At 44.1% G+C, this 25,860-nt stretch overlaps 1 protein-coding gene and 1 long non-coding RNA gene across 4 annotated transcripts in view; both read left to right on the top strand.

Moving 5' to 3' along the window:
* The first annotated feature begins 3,182 nt into the window (after positions 1-3,182).
* On the top strand, positions 3,183-7,719 carry LOC147336602 (uncharacterized). Its single transcript, XR_015128312.1, has 3 exons — positions 3,183-3,269; positions 7,349-7,418; positions 7,627-7,719. It is a non-coding gene; the product is annotated as an uncharacterized LOC147336602 (long non-coding RNA).
* Positions 7,720-8,696: 977 nt separating this feature from the next.
* The window catches only part of LOC147336599 (protein NLRC3-like), an 84,905-nt gene continuing 67,741 nt past the window's right edge, over positions 8,697-25,860 (top strand). Inside the window, exons 1-9 of one of the 3 annotated variants that reach the window (XM_086285498.1) lie at positions 8,697-8,865; positions 8,978-9,127; positions 9,234-9,347; positions 11,448-11,549; positions 14,502-14,716; positions 14,858-16,646; positions 18,170-18,346; positions 20,091-20,288; positions 22,581-22,758. In XM_086285498.1, coding sequence (XP_086141624.1) covers positions 8,714-8,865; positions 8,978-9,127; positions 9,234-9,347; positions 11,448-11,549; positions 14,502-14,716; positions 14,858-16,646; positions 18,170-18,346; positions 20,091-20,288; positions 22,581-22,758 — 3,075 coding nt within the window. In that variant the 5' untranslated portion in view covers positions 8,697-8,713. Of the gene's footprint in view, positions 8,866-8,977; positions 9,128-9,233; positions 9,348-11,447; positions 11,550-14,170; positions 14,738-14,854; positions 16,647-18,169; positions 18,351-20,090; positions 20,289-22,580; positions 22,759-25,860 lie in introns of those variants that run through there. The other 2 variants (XM_086285499.1, XM_086285500.1) reach the window with 2 other exon arrangements.

Genomic DNA, 25,860 nt, shown 5'->3' with positions numbered 1-25,860 from the left:
TCGCGGAGTATGGGGGTGCCTACTGGGGTCAGCGGGGGAGCTGGCCCCAGGGAGGGGTCACTTGCCCCTCCCTTCCTTCCCTCCCCATCTCCAGCTGCCTCCCTCTTCCCGCTCCACCACAACCACCCACACATGCAGGGCCTTGGAGTAGGGGTATGTCACCAGGGTGCAGAGGAGGCTACCCCCCCCCCCCCCCCCTGTCCCCTTCTGGCTGCCTCTGCCTCAATTTTATCCCACAACTTAGACATTCACATTACTCACACTCTCATTACACATACATATAGGATGTTGGGGGTGGGCACGATACACGGAGTCCAAAGTACCATCAGGGTGTACACCCCACCCCTGGCATCGTTGCCCACCTCTCAATTTTAAATACACGTAGACATTGAGGGCTAGCAGGAGGGACCATGCGCTTACCTGCTGCTCTCTGGCAGGTAGCTCCAAGCCCTCCTGGGTTTTAAATGCACCTTAGAACACAATTGCATCAACATTACAATGAGCGGGTGGAGGGAGGTTCGGAGTCTTCTCTCACCCCCGTTCTCTGCGACCTGCTGGAGCAGGGGGGCTAGGACTAGGAGGAGGAGTTGGCCGTCCGACTGCGGTCTGGAGTGTGGAGCCTTCCTGCTGCTGCGGAGTCGGGGCGGTCTGCCTCCCCCCACCGCAGGGAAAAGGGAAACACCACCTGGGTCTGGGTGCAGTTCCCCCCTCCAGGGGCGGGGGCACCTAGACCCGGTTTGTAGAGTACGCTTGGGGAGTGTGATCGTGTGTACAACGTCTATTTATGTCTGTCTCCACGTTGGTTGAGTGTGGAGTAAGTGCATATGAGAGCATGAGGGTGGGAATGGATGTTTGTATCTGTGTGTGCCTGTATGTCTGTGTCTATATGTCAGGTTGGGTGTCAGGCGCCACCTCTCTGGGGACATCTCAGGCCTTCCAAGGTTTGGAGGCCTATCTCCCCCTACCACCACTTCCCCTGCCAGTGGCGGACCCCCTCAGACATCGGTGCGTTGGTGGTTCTTTGTGTCCGGGGATGGGCGTCCAGGTACACACCGGCTCACTCCTTGGCGGCCGCTTATCGGGGCCTGGAGCCTGGGGCTCGCTCGGGCCACCTCGGAGGCGGGGTGCCCCCGGCCTCTCGGCCTGGGGCTCGGTCACTCAGGCGCAGCTGGCTGCCGGCGGAGCTCACGGGCGCGTCACTGCAACTCCCCCTGGCTTCTGCTCCGCGGCTGCTGAGTGAGCCCTCATCTGGGACTCTCCTCAGCTCTTTCCGGGACAGTGGCGCAGCTGCCCCTCTGTTGGTCTTCCTTGGTCTCTTGTGTTCTGGGAGCCTCTGGATGTCTGGAGTTTTGATCTCCTCCACACCTGCTTCACGCCCTGGAGGACGGGGCTGTGGCCCCCCCACACCCTCTAGCAGATTATTACATGAAGGAACCTTTTAAAAAAACAAAAAACAAGCGCGTCCATGCTTACAGGTGTACACACGGGTGATCACACCCACAAACTACACCCTTTTTGGCTCCTACCTCAAAGCACACTGTGTTCTGTTGATCTTATGTGCTGCACAATAATGTTTAACATTTAGTATTTACTGTCATATTCCCATATATCATTGTGATGTTGTTTATTCTATTACTCTTGTTCTCTTCTGCTTGCTTGCTTTTTTCTTTCTCAGCAGGTGATCCAGGTGATTGATATATGCATTTTTTTTCTCTGCCCGTTCTGTTGGTTTTTGTTTTTTGCCCTTCTCCCCGTCCCTCTTCTCAGCTGTTTCTCTTTCCCTCTTTCTTTCTCCCCTTCTTTCCCCCAGTCAAGTCTGTCCCGTATTCAGTAAGTGAAAATAAAATAAACAATAAAAGGTGAATCAAATGGACCATTACGGCAAGGCTGGGATGGTCAGTTTGGTAAAGTAAATCCGTTGGGCATCTTTCTTTGCCTTTAGACAACAATTCTGATGGCAAAAGAGCCAAACGGGACAGGCCAAAAAAAAAAAAAAAAGCTACAGTTGTAGCCAGGCTGCCATATCGGCGCCATCGGCCCCTCTGGCCAACACCAGTAGGCGGTAGGGTAGATCTATCATATGACACTATATTGTCCAATATCATATGGCATTATATTATATTATAATATGTTATATTATATCCCCTTTCACATTAGAGCCACAACAGGACCCACAAGAACATGGGAACAAGTAAAAGTGGAATACAGGAGTATTCTACAGAATGGTAATATTTATCTCTTAGATTGCTTTTCGTCTCTTGGCAAGGTAATACTGGCCTGTAATACTCTGTTAGTTTGTTCATAACAGCAACCAAGAAAAGGGCAGAGCAACAAAAGACAGGTGGTGGTCCTGCACCCCCTCGTCAACAAGTTGGTTAAGTAAATAATACCCTCACGGGAATATCGATATCTCTCAATGAGCACACTGTCGCGCTGAGCTAAAGGATCCTGTCTATCCCGCAATATACGCTGAATTCTGAAAACTCTCCTTATTAATCTTGCACCTTCCGCAATGGGTTGGTCGCGTATACGGACAGGACATGGCAGCGACAGGCTTCCCAAATCCACCTTCGCTTTTATAGCCGTGGTCTCTCATCTTGATTACACGAAGTAATTTACAATTACTACTCTGAAATATGAATTACATCTGTAATAATCACATACATGTAATAGAATGTTAATAGTACATTTCCCTTTTTTAGGAAATGACCTGTATGTATCTGTGTGACATCAAAAAAAAGGATCAAGTGCTGCATTATCTTTAGTTACATTGATGTTATTTATTTATGGTGAAACAGTGGTGGAATATCGCTGTTGCTTTCGTATAAATGAAGCGGACATACCTGCGTGGCCGCGATCTAATCCTGTTTACATAAAGTAAACCTGCTCCCGAGCAGGTTTACGCTTACGGCTCTGTTACTATGACAGCAAGTCCCGGATGAGCTTCGGGGAACCGAACGATCCAAGATCACGCGAAATCGTCAACAATCAAATCCAGCTAACTTACTTAGCGAGGTACGAAGAACGGGCCCCTTCAGACTTTTAATGAGAATCTTTGTTTGGCTTTAATCTGCAGATGAAGGAGGAAGATGGTGTCACATTTAGGCTTCCATAATGTCCACAGTCTGTCACTGAGATCTGATCCAGAGTCAGAGTGAAGACACACATTTGGACTGTTTCCTGTTTTGACTCCAGAACATTTTGAATGAGTTCAGCTCAGTGAAGAGTTCCAGCTGGAAAGATGATCTCTGTTTGCTACCTGCTGTCAGGTACGACTGTTCACGTCCACACGCAGGAAAAACCTGCTGACTGTTACCAAACGGAGCAGAAATCTCATCACTGGACAATAATGATGAATGAACTCAGAGCTGCTGATATCAGATCTGATTTCAGGGGAACTAAACACAGAAATGATTGGCTCATTTGAGCTTTCTGAGCCATTATCTGCTGGTGTGTCGCTAGTTGGCAGAAAATGATTTGTATTCCTGTTCAGGGCTTCAGTGTTTATGAGTCCAGATCCAGGTGACAGCAAGTCAAAATGATGTTACCTGTCTGTGTCCAGCAGCAGCCTGTATTCACTTTGAATATTGTTATAACCTGACATGGATCAGTTTGTCTTTGATTGGTTTGTAAATGTCACTGTTTCCATTGGACCTGAGTGACGTACAAAGACAGAGAGGGAGAGAAAGGAGAGAGAGGATGGAGACAGCAAAGAGAGAGCAAACACAAACAGGTGAGAGTGGACAGGTGACCAAGGTCAGCAACCAATCAGAGAGCTTCTGTTTGACCCACAGTCACTGATGATGACTGCACATAACCAAGCAGTGTGTTACTCTGATATCAAATATGGATCCTGCTCTTATAATAATGATCATCAGATGATATTATTGTGTTATTTTGTAGCTGAATACGATGTTTGTGTGATTATCAGTGAAAGAAGCAGTGAGGAGGATGGAGAGAGAGAGAGGACAGAGGGTGAAGTTAGAAACACTAAAAGGATTTTTCATGGATTTCATGGATGATTTGAGTGATTTCCAGCAGGACACTTAAACATGTCAGTGGACGTCCTAAAGAACATATTGACTGATATGAAACGTGTCATTGAACAGGATTAATATCAGTGGAAACATGGTGGAAACAGCTGTGACTGCATGGATGTGACACACTTCAAATCTGTTCTCCACTCTTGGATTTGGGATCCATGGAGCTGCTGCTAAGTTCGTACAATAAAGGAATGGTGTGGAAGGTTGCAGCGTACGGACACAAACACTTTGTGCTTACAATCTGATTTTATTTTCAACATTAAACTACTAACCTACACTGATCAGTGATGTTAATGATCACATCTGGACTCACCCAGCATTTCTGCAGTTCCTCACAGCTGGAATCAGTCTCTGTCGTCCCCGCTCTGATGTTTTGTACTTCTGCAGGTCAAACTCATCCAGAACCTCCTCTGACATCTGCAGCATGAAGGCCAGAGCTGAGCACTGGATCTCAGAGAGTTCCTTCTCTGATCTGTTCTCTGACTTCAGGAACTCTTGGATCTCCTGATGTACTGAGAGGTCGTTCATCTCCATCAGACAGTGGAAGATGTTGATGCTTCTGTCAGGAGAGACTTCATCACTGTTCATCTCCTTCAGGTTGTTGATGACTCTCTGGATGGTTTCTGGACTGATCTCTGTCTGACCCAGCAGACCTACTAAGAGTCTCTGGTTGGACTCCAGACAGAGGCCATGAAGGAAGCGAACAAACAGGTCCAGGTGGCCATTTTTACTCTGGAGGGATTTCTTCATGGCTCTGCTCAGAAATACATCAAGTGATTGGGGATCTTTGTCATCAAAAAAACTGAAAATCCTCCTGATTAAAGATTCTGATTTTAAAAACATCTTCAGCACCTCTGTCTTCCTGGTGGTGTGACAGTGGAACATGTAGACTGCAGCCAGAAACTCCTGAATGCTCAGATGAACAAAGCAGTAGACTGGTTTCTGGAAGATCACACACTCTCTTTTGAAGATCTCTGTACAAACTCCTGAGTACACCGAGGCCTCTGTCACATCCAGACCACACTGCTCCAGGTCTTCTTGGTAGAACATGATGTTTCCTTTCTCCAGATGTTCAAACGCCAGCCTCCCCAGCTTCAGAAGAACTTCCCTGTCAGCCTCCGTCAGCTCCTGTGGACTCGTCTCACGTCCCTCATGGTACTTGTTCTTCTTCCTCTTTGTCTGAACCAGCAGGAAGTGTGAGTACATGTCAGTCAGGGTCTTGGGCAGCTCTCCTCTCTGCTCTGTAGTCAACATGTGCTCCAGAACTGTAGCAGTGATCCAGCAGAAGACTGGGATACTACACATGATGTGGAGGCTCCTGGATGTCTTCATGTGGGAGATGATTCTGCTGGACAGCTCTTCATCACTGAATCTCCTCCTGAAGTACTCCTCCTTCTGGGCGTCAGTGAAGCCTCGTACTTCTGTTAGCCTGTCAACACATGTAGGAGGGATCTGATTGGCTGCTGCGGGTCGGGAAGTTATCCAGACGAGAGCCGAGGGAAGCAGATTCCCCTGGATGAGGTTTGTCAGCAGCTGGCTGACTGATGACTTCTGTGTGACATCAGACAGCAGCTTCCTGTTGGTGAAATCCAATGAAAGTCTGCTTTCATCCAGGCCGTCAAAGATGAACAAAAGCTGAGAGACAGCCAGCTTCTCTGATGTGACCTTCTGTAATGTTGGATGGAAAACATGGAGCAGCTCCAGAAGACTGTACTGCTCATCTCTGATCAGGTTCAGCTCCCTGAATGAAAGCAGAACCACCACACTGACATGTTGATTCTCCAAGCCCTCTGCCCAGTCCAGAGTGAACTTCTGCACTGAGAAGGTTTTTCCAACACCAGTTGGTCAGAACCACTCTGATGGGTCTCTGTTGGTCAGGCAAGGCTTTAAAGATGTCCTGGCACCTGATTGGAGCGTCATGGAGGGCGTCCATCTTGGAAGCTGTCTCCAGCTGCCTCACCTCATGTTGGGAATGAACCTCTTCACTCTGTCCCTCTGTGATGTAGAGCTCAGTGTAGATCCTGTTGAGGAGGGTTCTACTTCCTGTTTCATCACTTCCTTCAGTCACATGTTCACATCTCCTCCTCAGACTGATCTTATGTTCATCTAAAACCTCCTGCAGACCAACATCTGCTGAAAGAAAGAAAAAAAAATGAGACTAAAGAGAAAGAAAACTCTTCAATGTCTGAACAACACAAGAAGTCCAGTTTTCAGAAATGAGTCCATCAGCAGACAGATGTTCAGTCTTACTTTGTACACAGCTGCTCTGACTGGCTGTCTGCAGTCCAGCTCTGCTTCTGGATCTTTCTCCATACTGTGCAGAAGCTCTGATGGTGACACAGAAAAGTCACAGTGGAGATACTTCTGTCCACCTTTGATTAGACTCATTATAAAAAGGACAACAAAGTTTGAACACAGTCATGTTTCCAGTTCACTGACTTACATTTATTCCATGGACACTCACTCTAACCTGAACCACAGCTACAACCCAACATTGTTGAGGCCTCATCTCCTCCTTTCCTGACTGTAGAGGTTAAATATGCAACAACCAACAAATAAAAGAATTTGGTTCATTTCAAAGAAATTCACACGGTGACCAAGTAAAGTAACGGTAGTAAAGGAGACAACATCCCGTTGATGGTGGGATTATTTGAAAGATTTGCTTTAGTCACGTCACCAAATGCAGTTGAACCACCCGTGGATCCATGTTTGACCATTCTACCACTCTGAGCTCTGCTTTTTAATCATTTCATTATTATCATCATTCATTTATTCATTCTTTGGAGGGGGGCTATTTCCTAATGCCGCCCTAATAAGCTGATGTTCAAGGGGAAATATAACAGAAACTCTTTCAGTGTTATTCATTAATAAATTAACAGATGTGAAGAAGAAAAAACTGAGATTTAAAGGAGAGAGTGAGAAACTTGATCATCCATCCTCATAATACATGTTTATCAGTATCTGCTGTGACCATACTGCAGTAATAACTACAAGTCTACATTTCTGTGACTGTTGATCAATCACAGCAGGAATCTGAGCTCATCTCTGCACACAGAGCAGCTTCAGCTCTGGGATAAACTGCTCGCTTCACGTTCTTCTCAGCTCACAGACACTCATCCTGATATTTTCCTTTAACATTTGATGGTATAATTCATCTGAGTTTACACTTTATCTGCATGAATACAGAAAAACATACCCAAACACCAGAAACCATCAGTTTCACCATGTAGAATATATTGTTGTTTCCTTGCTTTTAATTCAGAGAAAAACTCTGATTTGGATTTTCTCTGTTCTCTTTGCCACAGCCCATCCCAGCAGCAGCTGAAGCAGCTGACTGTCACAACACTGAATAACACTTTAGGAGGAATTTCAGAGGTCAGTAAAGCTCCAGTTTCAACATCAGTTAATTAATCATAGTTCATCATAAATGTGAACCTGGCTGGCACACATGTTAATGTTAGCCATGTAAATATTAGCAGTTAGCTGAGGCCACAAGAAGAAGAGGCCCTAGAAGAACAATGGATGATAAGATTAGATTTTCAAGACTAGGCAGAGACGTGTTTTCCTTTACTGTCTCTTACAGAGGAGGGAGCAGATACCAGACGAGGTCACGGAGGTACGGGGAGGATTCGCAGCAGACAGCAAGACTGCCACGTCCATGCGAGAGAGCGATGGCTACGATAATCTCTGTTTTTGTCTCCCTATATAATGTTGTACAGCCCATGTGAGGGTTATCCTCTCTGTGAACCAGATGCTTGATTTCACACAGAGGTCCACCAACTGAATTTGATCAGTTATGGAACGATTTACCTCGACAGGCTCCTTCACTCGCTGCTTTTAAACCTCCTTTAAAACACACTTTTACTCCCTGACCTTTGACGCACGCACGAACACATCCTCCAACCACACACACCCATATTTTGCTCCATTGCAGTTTATTTCAGACCTCAAACATTTAGAAAAATATTAAGCAAATACAAGTGATCTGCAATAAATTACAGGTAGTAAGAAAATAAACTACTAACTCTTTTACACTACGTCCGCACCTACACGGGTATTTTTGAAAACGCAGCATGTTCAAACCGTCAGACAGAAACTCTGCGTTTGTTTTTATGTTCTTCAGCCTGTTGTTCTTGAGGTAATCTGTGATGCGTTCAATGACCCTCCACATGCTCTGAGGGTCATTTGAAGAGAAACAGAACTTCATCTTTAGAGCATAAGTGGGTTTTTGCCCTCTTCATGCCCGCGGTCAGGCTCTGTTTATTGTAGTATAACACTCATAGGACACAGTGACCCGCTGCACACACACTGCACACACTGCACACACACTGCACACACACTGCACACACACTGCACACACACTGCACACAATGACAGCGGCAGAGTTTGTGTCTGATGTATTAAGTATGAAACACTGTTGAGCTAAAATCTGGTCAGAATGAATCCAGGTGCAGGTGTGTCAGTTTAGGACAACTGGACTAACATCCAAGTGCTCACAATATAAAGTGTATTATGTAGTAACATCCTGGTGTTGCAGCAACAGTCTCACATGGAAACGTCAACAGTCAAACTCAAAATCTCTTTTTGTCAACAATAAAATGACAGCAGACCAATTTGAACAAAGTTGGTAAAAAGCTTCAGAAATTAGTAAAATATTAAAAAGTGTCTTGATGCTCAATCATCCAGTAAATCCCCAAAGAGTTGATTCTGTTCATCTGGATGTTTTCAGCAGCATGGATCAGTGTGAGGACAGAGAGGAGGGAGTCCCTTCCTCTAAAAGCACTCTGTGTGGGGAACATGAGAGCCAGACCAAAGCTCAGAGGTGAGATGACCATCTCTAACTCTCCATGACTCTTCTCCATGTCACAGCTCAGCACTCACATCACTGCTCCATCATTATTCACACTCATACCTCTGTGTGTGTTGTTTTAAAGCCCAGAGCTGTGGGGCGTACCAGGCTCAGCTGGACATAACCCTGAAACTAATCCAGAGCCTGGACCTGAACCCAGCTGTGTTTCCTTAAAGAGCAACATGTCGAAGGGTGTTGGTGTAAACTTTAACAAAAGACTGTTATGTGACAAAGAGTAAGTACATTATTTTTATGAGTTTGTTCATCATGTCTTTAATTTAATATTTCCAGTTTTTCCTTCCTGTCTCATGAAGCTGTTACATTTATTGTTTTTCTCTTAGGATCAATAAGAGGCCAGAATCTCCTGGACCTGAACCCAGCTGTGTTTCCTTAAAGAGCAACGAGTCGAAGGGTGTTGGTGCAAACTTTAAAGGCTGTTCTTCTGCTGCTGAGAGGTAATGTGTGTCTAGATGTTGTTCCTGACTCTGTATTTCTGAATAAATCCTCATGTTTAATATCAGCTCAGCTCTTTTTCACACATTTCTATGTTGGTATGTGAAGCGGTGTGTGTTGGAGTGTTTCCACAAACACAGCAGTCAGAGTGGAAAGAGTGGATGTTGTAGGAGGTGTTTGTGTAGTGAAGAGGCTGAGTGTCTGTAGGACTCCAGCTGCTCCAGCAGGTGTCTCCTTTGTGCTTTGCTTCAAACACAGTGTAGGGAGGAGCTTCCACTCAGGTGTTTCAGGTGTTGCTGGATGGAGGAGGACAAATAGTTTTTCCCTTCAGTGACACTTCAGCAGCTCAATGTTCTGGGAGATGTTTGTCTTTATGAAGGTTTATGGATTCTTGTTCTTACTTTGGTTAAACTGAGCAATACATTTTCCATCTAACGTTTAAAGTAAATTTCCAGGTGAATAAAAGATCTGCAGCTGCAGCCTCTGTGATGTTTCACAGTCTGAAAGTAACAAATTCAACCAGAGTTCAAACAAAGGCTTAATATACGTGTGTGTTTGATATAATGCCAACAAGTACAAACAGGTGTTCTTACAGGTCTTAATCACAGAGCTCTGATAAGTCTGGTGACTTTCACACTCAGCAATTTTGCTGCCTTTTATTTTATATTGGCCTTTTTAAAGCCCTTCAAAGTCTCCCACATTCATACAGAGCTTTTAACACCAAACTCCTTTACAGTCCTTCTCCTCTCACACACGATCACATGACTGATTTGTCTGCAGCAGCTGTGTTACTGCTAGTATTTTATTATGTGTGTAATCTCCTCATATTGTTCCTGTGGTTTAGTTTGACTTCCTTCTGCAAACTCAGCTGCTCTGTTGCTGATACACGTCTCCATGAATATGATTGATCAGATGCTGCCAACACCATGTGTTTCATGTGAGCGCTCAGCTGAAACCCTGGGTTGACTTATCGAGTTAATAACAAGCTTCACGTGACTGTGAATGCTAAAGTGAATCCAGATAAAGGAAAGAGACCCTGCTAATGTTGGACTCACTTCTTAGTGTAGATCCCAGGAGGAAGTTCAACATAGCCATTCTTTGTGCTAGCTGGACCAAACCTGAGACCACAGTGCAGGATAATGATTATCATCTGTCTCTGTCAAGGACATTTAAAATCCACAAATAACAAACATAATTAGATTTGATCATTAAAAATATGTTTTCACTTAAAAAAGCATGAGCACACTGGTGGATTACAGAAACATGAAAACTCGTTAACAGTAAAGTTAATTTAGGCGTAAGATTTTATCATTGATTTTAAAGTCTCTGCTGCAGAGAGGTGAGCTGTTAGTAACAAGAACTCTCTGATTTAAATGATTTTGATGTTTCCTGGTTTCTAAAATGCATCTCTGTAGCAGAGCAGTGTCTCCAAGGACACACAGGCTCAGCTGTAACTGTCAGTTTATCTGGTTTAAGACACATTTGGACTCAATTGGCTGTTTTTAACTATGTATTTTAATCAGAGGTGTAAATCTAGACCTCACACATCTGGATCCTAAACTATGATAGAAACAGCTGCTAGCAGTGGGTAGTTTGACTTTGATACGCTGCTCTAGAAAGCAAACAAAGGTTTGTGCAGCTCCTCTTCAGAAAAGTGTTCAGAGAGCAGCTGCTGTATTAGACAAAGGCTCGTCGTGTGAGCCCAGATGTGTGTAACAGCTGGATGAAGGAGAACCATCACAGTCACGTCTCCATCCTGCCTTTATTAATGAACTTCCTGTTGCTTGCAGATGACAGGAACACAAAGTGTTTGTGCCACGTGATGCTGCAGGATTTGTTAACGTGTCCATGATGGTAACATCTCCTCGTCTAACTGCAAACACATGAGCGCTCCTAACGGCAGCTATCACAGCCACACAGGCAGACTGTGTCTCACTGTTGCATTCAGGGACATTTGTTTTCCTGTAAAAAGCTGAACTCTAATCTAAGAGGACTGTTACTGACAGGAAACAGCTGCATTATCTGCAGTCTGTGTGATCACAGCTGCTTCAATCACTTCATCAGAGAATTGATCATTGAATAAAACATGTTTGTGTCTGCAGAGGTCAGAGGTCACAGTCTGCAGGATCCAGCTGTCCGTCTGTGAGGAGTGATAAGTCCAAAGTTCATCCTCTAAACTTCAGTGCTGGACCTGGACCAACGAGGTCAGAGACCTGTGATGACTCCTTTACATGTTTGTGTTTTCCTGGATAAATATGACCAAAGATTCATTAAAAAGGTAAAAAAATATTAGACTTTGTCCTGTAGCGCTGTGTGGCAGGCAGGATTGGACCCAAACACAACAGGATGAAGTCAAAGAGGCAGCTTTATTTCAGCTGTGAACATGCAAACAGCAGAAATAAGGAAACATAACTGTAGGTTTGCAGTGAATGAAGCCTCAGCTCGACGCTCCACTTTGTCCCTCTTTTCCTTCTCCAAACAGCCACATCAGGAGTCTCTGATGGAGTTTTAAAATATTTAATTACAAATGTCCAAAGATGGGTTCAGGATACCTGAATCCACAGTTATTAAAGCTAAAATAGTTCACAGGGTTTGGACTTTGTTAGGTGACGAGAGAACATCAGTGTTTTTTATCTTTAAACAGTATTTTTTATCACTTCAGTTGCTCTCACAGCCCTGTTTGTTATTTTACCAGAGCTCTTATGTTTCACTCAGTGCTCCTACCAAACACCTTGGAGGACACATTAGTGTGATTTAGATTTCATTGCTGTAAACACCAGTCACACAAGCTAACCCATGGAGGCAGCAGCAGGCTTTGTGTTTGGTAAAGTCTGCTGGCTTAAACTAAGAGAGTTGAGTTTGTTAGCACAAAGAGCTGTCAGCTAAAGCCCCGAATGCACTTTGAATACAGATGAACTGAGAAAAACACTTTAAACACAGCAAACAGTCAAACTGACCACATCTTGTTCTGCTGATCATCCACAGCAGTACGTTTAGCATTCATGCTAGCAGCAGGCTATGACTGTCCACTGAGCATCAACACAGGTAGGAGTGAGCAGTGATGAAGCAGGACTGTGGGCAAGTTTGAGCTACAATCCTATTGGCTTCTCAGTTTCTCCAAAGAAAAGGGTAAAAATTCTTGGTGTTGTGAAGATGTGAGTTGGTCTTGTTGTCGTGGGGCTGGAAGGATGCTGGCAGTGAGAGGCTTTTCATACAGTATTCAGTAACAGAATGAGAAGAAAGCCACTGCACATGAAACAAGGTGCTCGTAGTGTTTGTTTACTGTGTTTGTGCCACAATGTCAAATCAGTTGTAGATTCTGCAGTACAGAGCAAAGACTAAGCAAGCCAGGAGAGCTCTCCAACTTTCTGAAAGTATCAGGATATTTGAGTGATAAGAAAAAGTGGATCGTGCCTGCTTGTTATTTTAGTAAGTAAGTAAGTAAAGTTTATTTATTAAGCGCTTTTCATAGACAGGTAGTCACAAAGTGCTGCACACAGAGATTAAAATAAACAGTATGATAAATAGCAAAATGCACAATATACACAATATAGAGTTTAAATGTAAATTAAAAATATAAAAATGTAAACAGCATTGGTCAACAGAAAGCTTGTTTAAACAGTAAAGTTTTTAACTGTTTTTTAAAGGATTCCACAGAGTCAACCAAACGTAGTTGTAGAGGTAGACTGTTCCACAGCCTTGGTGCCACAGACTGAAAGGCTCCGCCCCCTTTCGTCTTCAGACGTGTTCTGGGAGCAACCAACAAACTCTGAGTCTGTGAGCGGAGACAGCGAGCAACAGTGTATTTAGTGAGAAGCTTGGATAAATAATCTGGGGCCATTTAGTGCTCTGTACGTTAAAACAATCATTTAAAACGAATTCTAAAATCTATTGGGAGCCAATGTAAAGAACATAAAATAGGAGTGATGTGAGCTCGCTGGGTAGAGCGAGTTAGTAGAGTGGGTGCTGCGTTTTGTACAGCTTGGAGGCGAGAAAGAGATGATTTATCCAAGCTGGTAAACAGGGAATTACAATAATCTAAACGCGATGACACAAATGCATGGACAATTTTTTCCAGTTCAGCTAAGGAGACCATATGTCGCAGTTTAGAAATATTCCTTAAATGAAAGAAACAGGAACGAGACAGAGACTTTACATGTGAGTCAAGGCCCAAAGAAGAGTCAAATATTATTCCAAGATTTCGAATATTTGGCTTAATTGTTAGAAAGCCAATCAGAGATTTGAGTTAAAGCCTGGACTAGGGTGGACAGCCTATCCAGCTGATGAGGCTTAACCAGAGCTCTTATGTTTCACTCAGTGCTCCCACCAAACACCTTGGAGGACACATTAGTGTGATTTAGATTTCATTGCTGTAAACACCAGTCACACAAGCTAACCCATGGAGGCAGCAGCAGGCTTTGTGTTTGGTAAAGTCTGCTGGCTTAAACTAAGAGAGTTTAGTTTGTTAGCACAAAGAGCTGTCAGCTAAAGCCCCGAATGCACTTTGAATACAGACAAACTGAGAAAAACACTTTAAATACAGCAAACAGTCAAACTGACCACATGTTTTTCTGCTGATCATCCACAGCAGTACGTTTAGCATTCATGCTAGCAGCAGGCTATGACTGTTAGGGTTGCCAACCGTCCCTTAAAAAACTGAATCGTCCCGTATTTAGAAACAAAAGCACACGTCCCGTATTGAGCTAATAAGGGACGCACTTTGATCATCATGAGCCATCATGAGCCAGCCAGAGAGACACAGAGTTTATACTAGAAGAGAAACCTGCTCATCTTCATCATGTTTGTTTAAATAGAGAAAATCAGAACTCTCTGTGTGTCAGACCACGGCTCTACACGGACACTTCTAAGCTGCTTCAGAGTGAACTGACCCAGATAATCTGCACACAGCAGCTGTAAAACAGTGAAAGTCATAACTGTGTCTCTCTGATGGAAAGCTTTTATTGTGAAGTCAGGAAGTCTGCAGGAAGTGTTGAGTTTGTATTCATCGCTCAGTGTTTAATGAGACAGGCAGACAGGAAGAGCAGCTCATTAGTGTTGATGAAATCAAAGGAACTGTGAGGAACTGCAGTTTGGTCACATCTGGATGTTTTTCACTGACAGTAAATGTTTTTAGTGATGAAGAAATGTGTTCACAGAGAGAGGAAGAGGAGTGGTGTTTGTGAGGAGGAGCAGCCGTCCTGCTGTGCTTTGTGTCAGGACGTCCTGAAGGATCCAGTCTCTACCAGCTGTGGACACTGGTTCTGCAGACAGTGCATCTCCTCATACTGGGACCAGTCTGCTTCACCAGGAGACTCCTCCTGTCCCCAGTGTGGAGAAAGATCCAGAAGCAGAGCTGGACTGCAGACAGCCAGTCAGAGCAGCTGTGTACAAAGTAAGACTGAACATCTGTCTGCTGATGGACTCATTTCTGAAAACTGGACTTCTTGTGTTGTTCAGACATTGAAGAGTTTTCTTTCTCTTTAGTCTCATTTTTTTTTCTTTCTTTCAGCAGATGTTGGTCTGCAGGAGGTTTTAGATGAACATAAGATCAGTCTGAGGAGGAGATGTGAACGTGTGACTGAAGGAAGTGATGAAACAGGAAGTAGAACCCTCCTCAACACCATCTACACTGAGCTCTACATCACAGAGGGACAGAGTGAAGAGGTTCACACCCAACATGAGGTGAGGCAGCTGGAGACAGCTTCCAAGATGGACGCCCTCCATGACGCTCCAATCAGGTGCCAGGACATCTTTAAAGCCTTACCTGACCAACAGAGACCCATCAGAGTGGTTCTGACCAACGGCGTGGCTGGTGTTGGAAAAACCTTCTCAGTGCAGAAGTTCACTCTGGACTGGGCAGAGGGCTTGGAGAACCAACATGTCAGTGTGGTTGTTCTGCTTTCATTCAGGGAGCTGAACCTGATCAGAGATGAGCAGTACAGTCTTCTGGAGCTGCTCCATGTTTTCCATCCAACATTACAGAAGGTCACAGCAGAGAAGCTGGCTGTCTCTCAGCTTTTGTTCATCTTTGACGGCCTGGATGAAAGCAGACTTTCATTGGATTTCACCAACAGGAAGCTGCTGTCTGATGTCACACAGAAGTCATCAGTCAGCCAGCTGCTGACAAACCTCATCCAGGGGAATCTGCTTCCCTCGGCTCTCGTCTGGATAACTTCCCGACCCGCAGCAGCCAATCAGATCCCTCCTACATGTGTTGACAGGCTAACAGAAGTACGAGGCTTCACTGACGCCCAGAAGGAGGAGTACTTCAGGAGGAGATTCAGTGATGAAGAGCTGTTCAGCAGAATCATCTCCCACATGAAGACATCCAGGAGCCTCCACATCATGTGTAGTATCCCAGTCTTCTGCTGGATCACTGCTACAGTTCTGGAGCACATGTTGACTACAGAGCAGAGAGGAGAACTGCCCAAGACCCTGACTGACATGTACTCACACTTCCTGCTGGTTCAGACAAAGAGGAAGAAGAACAAGTACCATGAGGGACATGAGACGAGTCCACAGGAGCTGACGGAGGCTGACAGGGAAGTTCTTCTGAAGCTGGGGAGGCTGGCGTTTGAACATCTGGAGAAAGGAAACATCATGTTCTACCAAGAAGACCTGGAGCAGTGTGGTCTGGATGTGACAGAGGCCTCGGTGTACTCAGGAGTTTGTACAGAGATCTTCAAAAGAGAGTGTGTGATCTTCCAGAAACCAGTCTACTGCTTTGTTCATCTGAGCATTCAGGAGTTTCTGGCTGCTGTCTACATGTTCCACTGTTTCACCAACAGGAAGACAAAGGTGCTGAAGAACTTCTTGGGACAAAAATACAACGAGTCCTCTGTGGATGATTTCCTGAACAGAGCCATGTATAAATCCCTCCAGAGTAAAAATGGCCACCTGGACCTGTTTGTTCGCTTCCTTCATGGCCTCTGTCTGGAGTCCAACCAGAGACTCTTAGTAGGTCTGCTGGGTCAGACAGAGATCAGTCCAGCAACCATCCAGAGTGTCATCAACAACCTGAAGGAGATGAACAGTTATGGAATCTCTCCTGACAGAAGCATCAACATCTTCCACTGTCTGATGGAGATGAACGACCTCTCATTATTTCAGGAGATCCAAGAGTTCCTGAAGTCAGAGAACAGATCAGAGAATAAACTCTCTGAGATCCAGTGCTCAGCTCTGGCCTTCATGCTGCAGATGTCAGAGGAGGTTCTGGATGAGTTGGACCTGCAGAAGTACAACACATCAGAGCGGGGACAACAGAGACTGATTCCAGCTGTGAGGAACTGCAGAAAGGCTGGGTGAGTCCAGATGTGATCATTAACATCATTGATCAGTGTAGGTTAGTAGTTTAAGTTTGAAAATAAAATCAGATTGTAAGCACAAAGTGTTTGTGTCCGTACGCTGCAACCTTCCACACCATTCCTTTATTGTACAGACTCAGCAGCAGCTCCATGGATCCCAAATCCAAGAGTGGAGAACAGATTTGAAGTGTGTCACATCCATGCAGTCACAGCTGTTTCCACCATGTTTCCACTGATATTAATCCTGTTCAATGACACGTTTCATATCAGTGAATATGTTCTTTAGGACGTCCACTGACATGTTTAAGTGTCCTGCTGGAAATCACTCAAATCATCCATGAAATCCATGAAAAATCCTTTTAGTGTTTCTAACTTCACCCTCTGTCCTCTCTCTCTCTCCATCCTCCTCACTGCTTCTTTCACTGATAATCACACAAACATCGTATTCAGCTACAAAATAACACAATAATATCATCTGATGATCATTATTATAAGAGCAGGATCCATATTTGATATCAGAGTAACACACTGCTTGGTTATGTGCAGTCATCATCAGTGACTGTGGGTCAAACAGAAGCTCTCTGATTGGTTGCTGACCTTGGTCACCTGTCCACTCTCACCTGTTTGTGTTTGCTCTCTCTTTGCTGTCTCCATCCTCTCTCTCCTTTCTCTCCCTCTCTGTCTTTGTACGTCACTCAGGTCCAATGGAAACAGTGACATTTACAAACCAATCAAAGACAAACTGATCCATGTCAGGTTATAACAATATTTTATAACAATATTCAAAGTGAATACAGGCTGCTGCTGGACACAGACAGGTAACATCATTTTGACTTGCTGTCACCTGGATCTGGACTCATAAACACTGAAGCCCTGAACAGGAATACAAATCATTTTCTGCCAACTAGCGACACACCAGCAGATAATGGCTCAGAAAGCTCAAATGAGCCAATCATTTCTGTGTTTAGTTCCCCTGAAATCAGATCTGATATCAGCAGCTCTGAGTTCATTCATCATTATTGTCCAGTGATGAGATTTCTGCTGCGTTTGGTAACAGTCAGCAGGTTTTTCCTGCGTGTGGACGTGAACAGTCGTACCTGACAGCAGGTAGCAAACAGAGATCATCTTTCCAGCTGGAACTCTTCACTGAGCTGAACTCATTCAAAATGTTCTGGAGTCAAAACAGGAAACAGTCCAAATGTGTGTCTTCACTCTGACTCTGGATCAGATCTCAGTGACAGACTGTGGACATTATGGAAGCCTAAATGTGACACCATCTTCCTCCTTCATCTGCAGATTAAAGCCAAACAAAGATTCTCATTAAAAGTCTGCAGGTCTGAGAGAGACTCAATTGTTGTGTCATGTCAAGCACAGTAAGAGGAGCTGAAGCACAGATGTGAAGAGCAGATTCATCAGATTATGACCTCACTCTGTTTTGTCTTCATATACATTCAGTCTGTGTTTGTAATGCAGATTTTCTGCTTTTATAATAACACATTTTATATTTTCTATCATCACAGACTGACTCGGTGTGGACTCTCAGAGTCTCACTGTGAAGTTGTGGCCTCAGCTCTGAAGTCCAACCCCTCCCATCTGACAGAGCTGGACATGAGTTACAACTACAACCTGCAGGATTCAGGTGTGAAGCTTCTGTGTGCTGGACTGGAGAGTCCAAACTGTCGACTGGAGACTCTGAGGTGAGTTCACTGACTGCGGCTGTTGTTGTTTTTCTATATTTCAGGTCTTTGATTGATGTTTGAAACTTTCTTTAGTTCCTAAATGTTCAGGATGTGTCTGAAGACAAATGTGAAGAAGTTTGAGTGCTTTCAGAAATGTTGTCTTTCCAAACGACTGAACAACAGTTTTTCCTTTTGGCTCCAAACAGAAGTGACAGACTTGAGCAGGGTTCATTTAAAGGCTGACAGAAGTGGAGTGGTGACGGGGAGATGTTTGACAGGACAGTGTTTCAGCCTCCACAGGTTCATGTTGTGCTCCATCAGTCAGTGAAGATGAAGTCAGTGCTGATGAGGCTGTAGAGTGTGTGAGGGATGTGAATGAGGATGATGAAGATCTGATGATAGCAGATAATAACAGGCTGCAGAGACTTTGAGCCATACAGGGCACACAGTGTGTGTACAGAACAGCTGAAATCATTATGGAGGCCTCACTGGGATATGGAAGCATCACAGTACAGCTTCAGTGAAGCATTAAAGTCTCTGATATGAGATGAGAAATGAAGCAGCCAGAGCTTTTTCATGAGTGGAAATCCACAGTGACTGTGAGCTGCTGCTACAGCCTCCAGATTAGCCAGCAGCTCATCCTGCTCAACATTTCCTCACCAACTTTAATGGAAGTGTGATGTTTTCAGCTGGAGTGATGGTCAGGGTGGCCTCCCTCTCCTCTTCTTCTCCTCTTCCTCTTTCATTTGTAAAGCCACTTCTGCTGCTTTCATTCATTTGGAAGTACTGTAGCTGAGTTTGGGAGAGACTAACAGCCTCGGCAGCAGAGGGGAGAAAGGCTGTAACACCACCACTTTACTCTGTTCTACCTGTCACATCATTTTATCAGGAAACAAATATGCTCATGTTTTTACTATGTTTGTCTTGAAGATGTAAGAAGATCACATGGTGCTTTTTATTATTGTGTTGGTTTGTTTCCTGTCTCTTGGATGGAGCTCAGCTGTGCGTGGCCCCTGGGCCTGTGGTCAGAGTATGTGCTGGATAATCCGGCCCAGGATGAGGCCAAACTAACATGGGATGAAATGTCTGTCACATAATTGAGCTTAGTGTAGTTTCATTTCTGCACAATTTCAAAACAACCAAAACTTTGTTCTGTCTTTTCTATGTTATACTGTAGACTTTCTTTGATACTGTGTCCAAAAGGAGCAGCTTTTACTTTGAAGGGGAGGCGTCTCTGTTTCCTCTTCAGGTTGGATGATGGAAGCAAATGAGTGTGTGATGTTCTTTCAGTGTTGCACTTTGTAGACGCTCCCTGAGCACTGGTCTCACAGCCAGCTGCACATAGAGACCAGTGTTGTTAGTCCAGGTCAGAAGATGACTTGTTGGAATGAAAATGAGCTTGTAGATTGTCTGCTTTAATAATGTGACTGGAAAAAGGTGTTGGACTTCAAATATGTCCATTTCTTTCACACTTCACCTTTAAAAGTGAAGCCTTGTGGTTCCTGGAAGGAAAAACACGACTTTTTCAAGTCTTTGTCCTGTTTTTATGATAAATGTACGACTTTAATGTGAAACATTCAGAGTTTTTTCTCTTGTTGTGTTTGTTTGAAGCTGCTTCCTGTTGGCTTCAGCTGTTTGGAGTTTCCATTTTCTAAACTTCTACATTCTGAACCTTCTTCAGCTCTGAACAGATGATGAAACACTGAATGATTTCAAGCTCACACTTTGTCTAATAAACTTACATCTTTCATTCTTTATACAGATTGATGGACTGTGATTTGTCAGAGATCAGCTGTGATTATCTGGCAGCAGCACTGAAGTCCAACCCCTCCCATCTGAGAGAGCTGGACCTGAGTACTGACTCCTGGTGGTTGACTAACAAGAAAAAGCTGCAGGATTCAGGAGTGAAGCATCTGTGTGGTTTCCTGGAGAGTCCAGGATGTGGACTTGAAACTCTGGGGTCAGTCAGCATGTTTTAGTTGTGCTGAGATGAATATGATGTGAAAGTTGTGCTGACACTAAACTGCAGACATCAGGCTGATATTATACTGATCCACACTGAGGATCTTCATGGTAAAGTCTGTTTTCTTCTTCTCTGGTTTAGTCCATTGACTGCAGCAGAACAATGTTCACATTTCAAACTTTCAAAGAAGAAGAAAAATCCTCCACTGGATAATTCACTGTGAAACTCTCCAACTCTTCATTCCACCTTAAAGTCTGTCTGACACTGAAATCCAAAGCAAAATGTGTGTTTGCTTTACAGACAGCAGTCCAACACAAACATACACACATCATCCAAAACACAGTCCAACATCCAAATCTCCTCCACTGCCAGCATGAATGATGGGAAAGAGAAGGAGGAACACTCTGACATTCAGGGTTAGAATGAGTTTCATGAAGCAGACTGTGAAGATCAAAGCTGCATTAGAAAGCTTACATGAATGAATGAGTGGACAGAAGTGGACAGAGATCATCTGAAGCACTTCAAAGGCTTTAAATCAGCACATTTCTCTTTATTCTTTATCAACTCTGTTAGTTTCTCTCAGTTTTCTGTGGAATGAAGCTAACAGCAGGCTAATAAGATGCTGACCAATAGGTTTCTATTAAAGGTTGTAATTTGTATATGAAAAAGTGCTTTGGCTCAGCAGGGATCAGCTTACAGGTAGAATACAGCTGCTGGATGGGATTAGCATGTCATAGCTATCTACCAAACTGCTAACTGGGGGATTTCAGGCCATCTATGGATCATTTTTGCTAACTGTTTATTCAGCTTAGGCTCACAGGGCTGCAGCCTGTGCCCTAGCTGTCATAGGGCAAGAGGCGTGGTCCACCTGCACAGGTGAGCAGTCCATCACAGGGCCAACAGAGAGAGACAGAGAAGCACTCTCTCACATCCACACCTACAGCCAATTTAGAAGCACCAATGAACCTAAGCAGCATTTCATTGGACTGTGGGAGAACATCCAACCTCCACAGAAAGGCCAACAAGCTTCAACCTACAACCTTCTTGCTTTAAGGCACTAGTGCGAACCACTTTTCCCCATTTCAGCCCAAATCCTGCATCTTCCTGTTTCTGACTCCAGGCCAGCTCCACTAACACTTTCTCATCAGACACTGCCACCTAGTGGAGGAAGTCTTAGTCCCATTTGAAGCTTCAGATTACAGTTAGTTCCTTTACAAAGAGGTGGAGGTGGTGGGGCCACAGCACCATCATCACTGAGTGCCATAGGACACGTAACCTTTGTTTCCATATGCTGGGAACTTCCTGTTGTTCCAAGGAGGACTGGAAAATGTGTGAAAATCTCCCAGTCAGTTCCTCACAGCACACTTCAATCATTCCCCTCCCACAGTATCAGGACCAGGGCTTTTTCTCTCTTTGCTCCCACTAAGAGATTTCCACACAAACACCTCATCAGTGGGACTCTCAGAACTACCAACCCTTTGCTACAATCACAAAGCTCTTCATTGAAATCAATGATATCATAGCTGGAATCAAATGAGTCCAAGTCTTCTGCTGATTCAGCATCACATTCATCTTTGCTCCTTGTTCTGCATCCCCACCATGGACTTCATTCCTTTCCAAGCCAGCCTTGAGTGTCCTTTATTCAGCTCATCCTCTGCTTTACTTTTACACGTGATTTTAGCTGCTTTATCTCTCTTTCAACAAGTTTCTGTGCCTCAATCTTTTTCTTCTCTCCCTCATAACAAGACAGCTTCTTCTGCCTGAGAACATGTTGGAGTGATTTACTAATCCAGGGCTGCTTATTGGGGAAAATACTTCCTGTTTCCAAAGTAATCCCCATTTTTCCCAGAAAGAAATGTAAGTAGAAATCGATGATCTAAGTGAGAACATGAGCCTTTAAAAAGTCCCAGTGGGTGCAGTCAAAGCAGTCCCTCAGTCCCAGTATAGAGTCTTTGGTCCAGCCTGGAACAACTGTGTGCCCAGTTTGAGCTCTCTTCAGTCCTGTGACCTGACAGACCCAGAGGGGCCATCACATCACATTTAGAAGCTCCCCTAATGGAGCCACAACACATGTCCAATACTTAGTCTGTCTTGTTGGACCAACTGGAAGAAATGATTCAACAGTTTCCTGTTTGAAGCTGCTTCCTGTTGGCTTCAGCTGTTTGGAGTTTCCATTTTCTAAACTTCTACATTCTGAACCTTCTTCAGCTCTGAACAGATGATGAAACACTGAATGATTTCAAGCTCACACTTTGTCTAATAAACTTACATCTTTCATTCTTTATACAGATTGGAGAGCTGTGGTTTGTCAGAGATCAGCTGTGATTATCTGGCAGCAGCACTGAAGTCCAACCCCTCCCATCTGAGAGAGCTGGAGCTGTACGGAAACAACCTGAAGGATCCAGATGTGAAGCAGCTGTCTGATCTTCAGCAGAGTCCAGACTACAGACTGGAGACTCTGGAGTAAGTAGAGTGATGGAGTGAGTGGGTGGTGCTGTCAGCAGTATTGTACTAAACACAGTCAGTATGAAACAAAGATCCAGTGTTTCCTGTAAAGCTGCAGCTTCTCAGTGAAGCTGTGAGAGGAGAACGGTGACAGGCTTCAGGATTGGACACAAACACTTCCTGTTTCTGACCTTTATGGTCACCATAGTAACGGCTGACACGCTCTGATCAAATGCTGTCAACAGCCAATCAGCTCTCTGAACAAAGCAGCACGCAGACCAATGACTGCATTCATTTCCAAGTTTAAAGCAGTGAAGAACACAGTCTGTAGGTGAGGAAGAATTTAGTGAGAGCAGATGTTTGGATGGAATTCCTCCAGTTAACAGCTGGAACCGTCCATCTGGATTGTTGGGCTTGTTGTTGGGGTTCCTACAGAGCTCAGAGTGGACACACCAAGGTTCTTCTAATGAATGAAAGTCCAAACTCAAACTAGGAGGGAAAAACATTTTTATCAACTTCAATAAAAATCCAAAGATTAGAAAAAGTGAAGCAACAATGAGTCCTAGTACAGTCCCAGCACTGAAGTCCCTGCTGCTCTTTATACTGGATATGCTGCATCACTGACTGACAGCTGATGAAGAGTCTCTGGAAACACTCGTTTATCTCCTCTGCTCTTCCTTCTTCTCTCTGCAGGTGGAGGCGATGATGGTAAACAGGACGGTGTGTGTGCTGAGAGAGGAGGAGCTGTGTCCTGATGATCCAGAGAGGTTGAAGCAGCAGCAGCTTGTGTGTAGAGACGCTCTGACTGGGCCATGTTACTGGGAGGTGGAGAGGAGAGCTTCATCCAGCAGTGACTGACAGAGGAATGAGAAGAAGTGCAGATGACTGTCAGTGCTGCAGAGTGAACTGCTCTGAGAACAGCTCCACTGTCAGACACAATGTAGAGTCCAGCATCATCCCTGTGTGTCCCTCTGGATCTGACAGAGGATCATCAGTGTATCTGGACTGCTCTGCTGCTGCTCTGTCCTTCTACAGTCTCTGCACAGTCTCTGTCTGACTCTGGCTTCAGACCCTCCTGGATCAAACTCACCTGGAAAGACTTTCAAACATCACTCAATAGATTTGAATACAGAATATATTTGATGTATACTGTAGATGTACTGTAGAGTTGCAGTTTGTCACTTGTAAATACAGTCTGTGAGCAGCTGTGTGCTGAAAGATCTTTCTAGAAACACGAAATGTTTTCACTCTTCTGTTGCTTTTTCATATATTTCCACAACATTAATATTGATCCCACCTGTCTCACCTGTTTCATGCTTTTATACATAATAACAGGACACGTGTGATCTGAGCGCTGCTGTGGTTGCTGTGCTGCACGTCTTCATTTAGATAACAGAGACATCTAGTGGTTCAGAGGGAGAACTACAGGAGGTGGAGCTGTGTTTTAGCATGGAAAACTTTTTATCTTTTAGGCGCAGATACAAATATGAGAAGTATCAGTGTGAGATACAAAAGGTCACATCAGTCAGCAGAGGGAACAGTGATTACACAGCAATGTAAGAATAGAAACATAACAGTGAATCTGGACATGTATACAGATGGAAGCAAACAAACAGGATGTAACACTACATTAAAGCCACAAATGGGAAGAAAACAAAGCCAAAGGAAAATATATTTGATCTCAGGAATCCAAATCAGATGCTTTAGAGCAGGGGTCGGCAACCCTGGGCACGCGTGTCACAGCTGGCACGTGAAGGGTTAACTGATGGCACGACCATAGCTGGACTGGCCATCGGGCATACTGATGATGTTTTTTCATTTTTATGGGCCGATGATGTTTTTTTATGATTATTATTGTTTTTGTAACGGTATAAACGATGGAAGGTGGTGGATTGGCCGGATGCTGGTCGATGTGTAAAAAAAACTCAGTTGTTTGATGGTGGCTATCAGGGGCGATTCTAGGGTCAGAGCTTTGGGGGTGTTGAGCACCCAGAGAGCTGCCCATCCAGGCAAGGTAAACTTTAGTTGTCACGATGAGATGTTATCAGATTATTCTGTTATCATATGTTACCTTATATATGTAATCAAAGTAGTTGAATTAAGCTAACTGCTGTAGGTCATATATTATCCTTTAGTTTAGATGGTGTGCTGTGTATGTAGTTTAGTTCTCATGATACTTTTGAGTTAACAGAACATATTCACATATTAGTTTATTAGATAAGTGTGCATCACTCTGTATCCTTGATCTGCTGTGAATGTGTTACACTGTTTTCTTGACATGCTTTATTGTTGAATCATAAAAATAAGATTGTTCAGGAGACTCTGCGTCTAGGGCAGAAGAGCTAAACTACATTCCATACCCCCACCTTTGTAGGAAGACAGGGAGCCGAGGTCATAACTTAGGCGATGTAACAGAGAAAGAATGTGATGTTTGGGCTTTTACGACTAGGTGGGGGCCGCTAGAGGGTATAAGAAGCTGTGTAAACCGTCACCATTTTGAGACTTGCTGTGACCCTCTTCAGGCATGTCTCCCCATCATGATGGTTCTAAATGCTCTTTGTGTTGAATTGTATGGAAATAAATGATTGTTGATTGAGCATTTATACACCGAGTATTGTACTTCCTTCAGCCCAAAGATTCAAAGAATTGGGAGATTTCAACAACTTGGTGCCGTGTGACCCGGATCTTTGGTGTGCTGAGGAGGTGCAGATTTGGCCTCTGGTGAGATCGTGAGGCGAGGTGAACAGAGGACCGGTCCAAAAATAAAAAGGTAAGCACAGCCTGTTGTATTATAAATACCAAATGTGCATATTGGGCTTTCCAAATTAATCTGTTCGCTGAGTTACACGTATTTTCACATTAAATTTGTCGGTGTCTGGTTTTTGGCGCAAGATACGAACAACATAAGTTGAGGCTGAATTCCAGTGTGTTAAATAAACTGCTTCTACCGAGAAACTAATAACATACTACATTGGACTAGTTGCAGCCCACTTTACCTTCCACATTTAATTTTGTCGAAGACTGGCTTCTGTAGCAATAATACATTAGAATCTCTTGGAGACGCGGCCATAAGTCCAGTACATTGAGTAGAGGTTTTGAAGTTTGTTATGATGTCGGTTTGAGT

Source organism: Aulonocara sp. 'chitande type north' Nkhata Bay, linkage group LG3, assembly GCF_057382095.1.
Source record: "Aulonocara sp. 'chitande type north' Nkhata Bay isolate Kocher_YH1m ecotype deep benthic linkage group LG3, A_spYH_male_GT1.1, whole genome shotgun sequence".
NCBI classification, from domain to species: Eukaryota; Metazoa; Chordata; class Actinopteri; order Cichliformes; family Cichlidae; genus Aulonocara; species Aulonocara sp. 'chitande type north' Nkhata Bay.
Note: the sequence above shows the minus strand (reverse complement) of the source record. Positions and strands in the feature narration are given on the sequence as shown.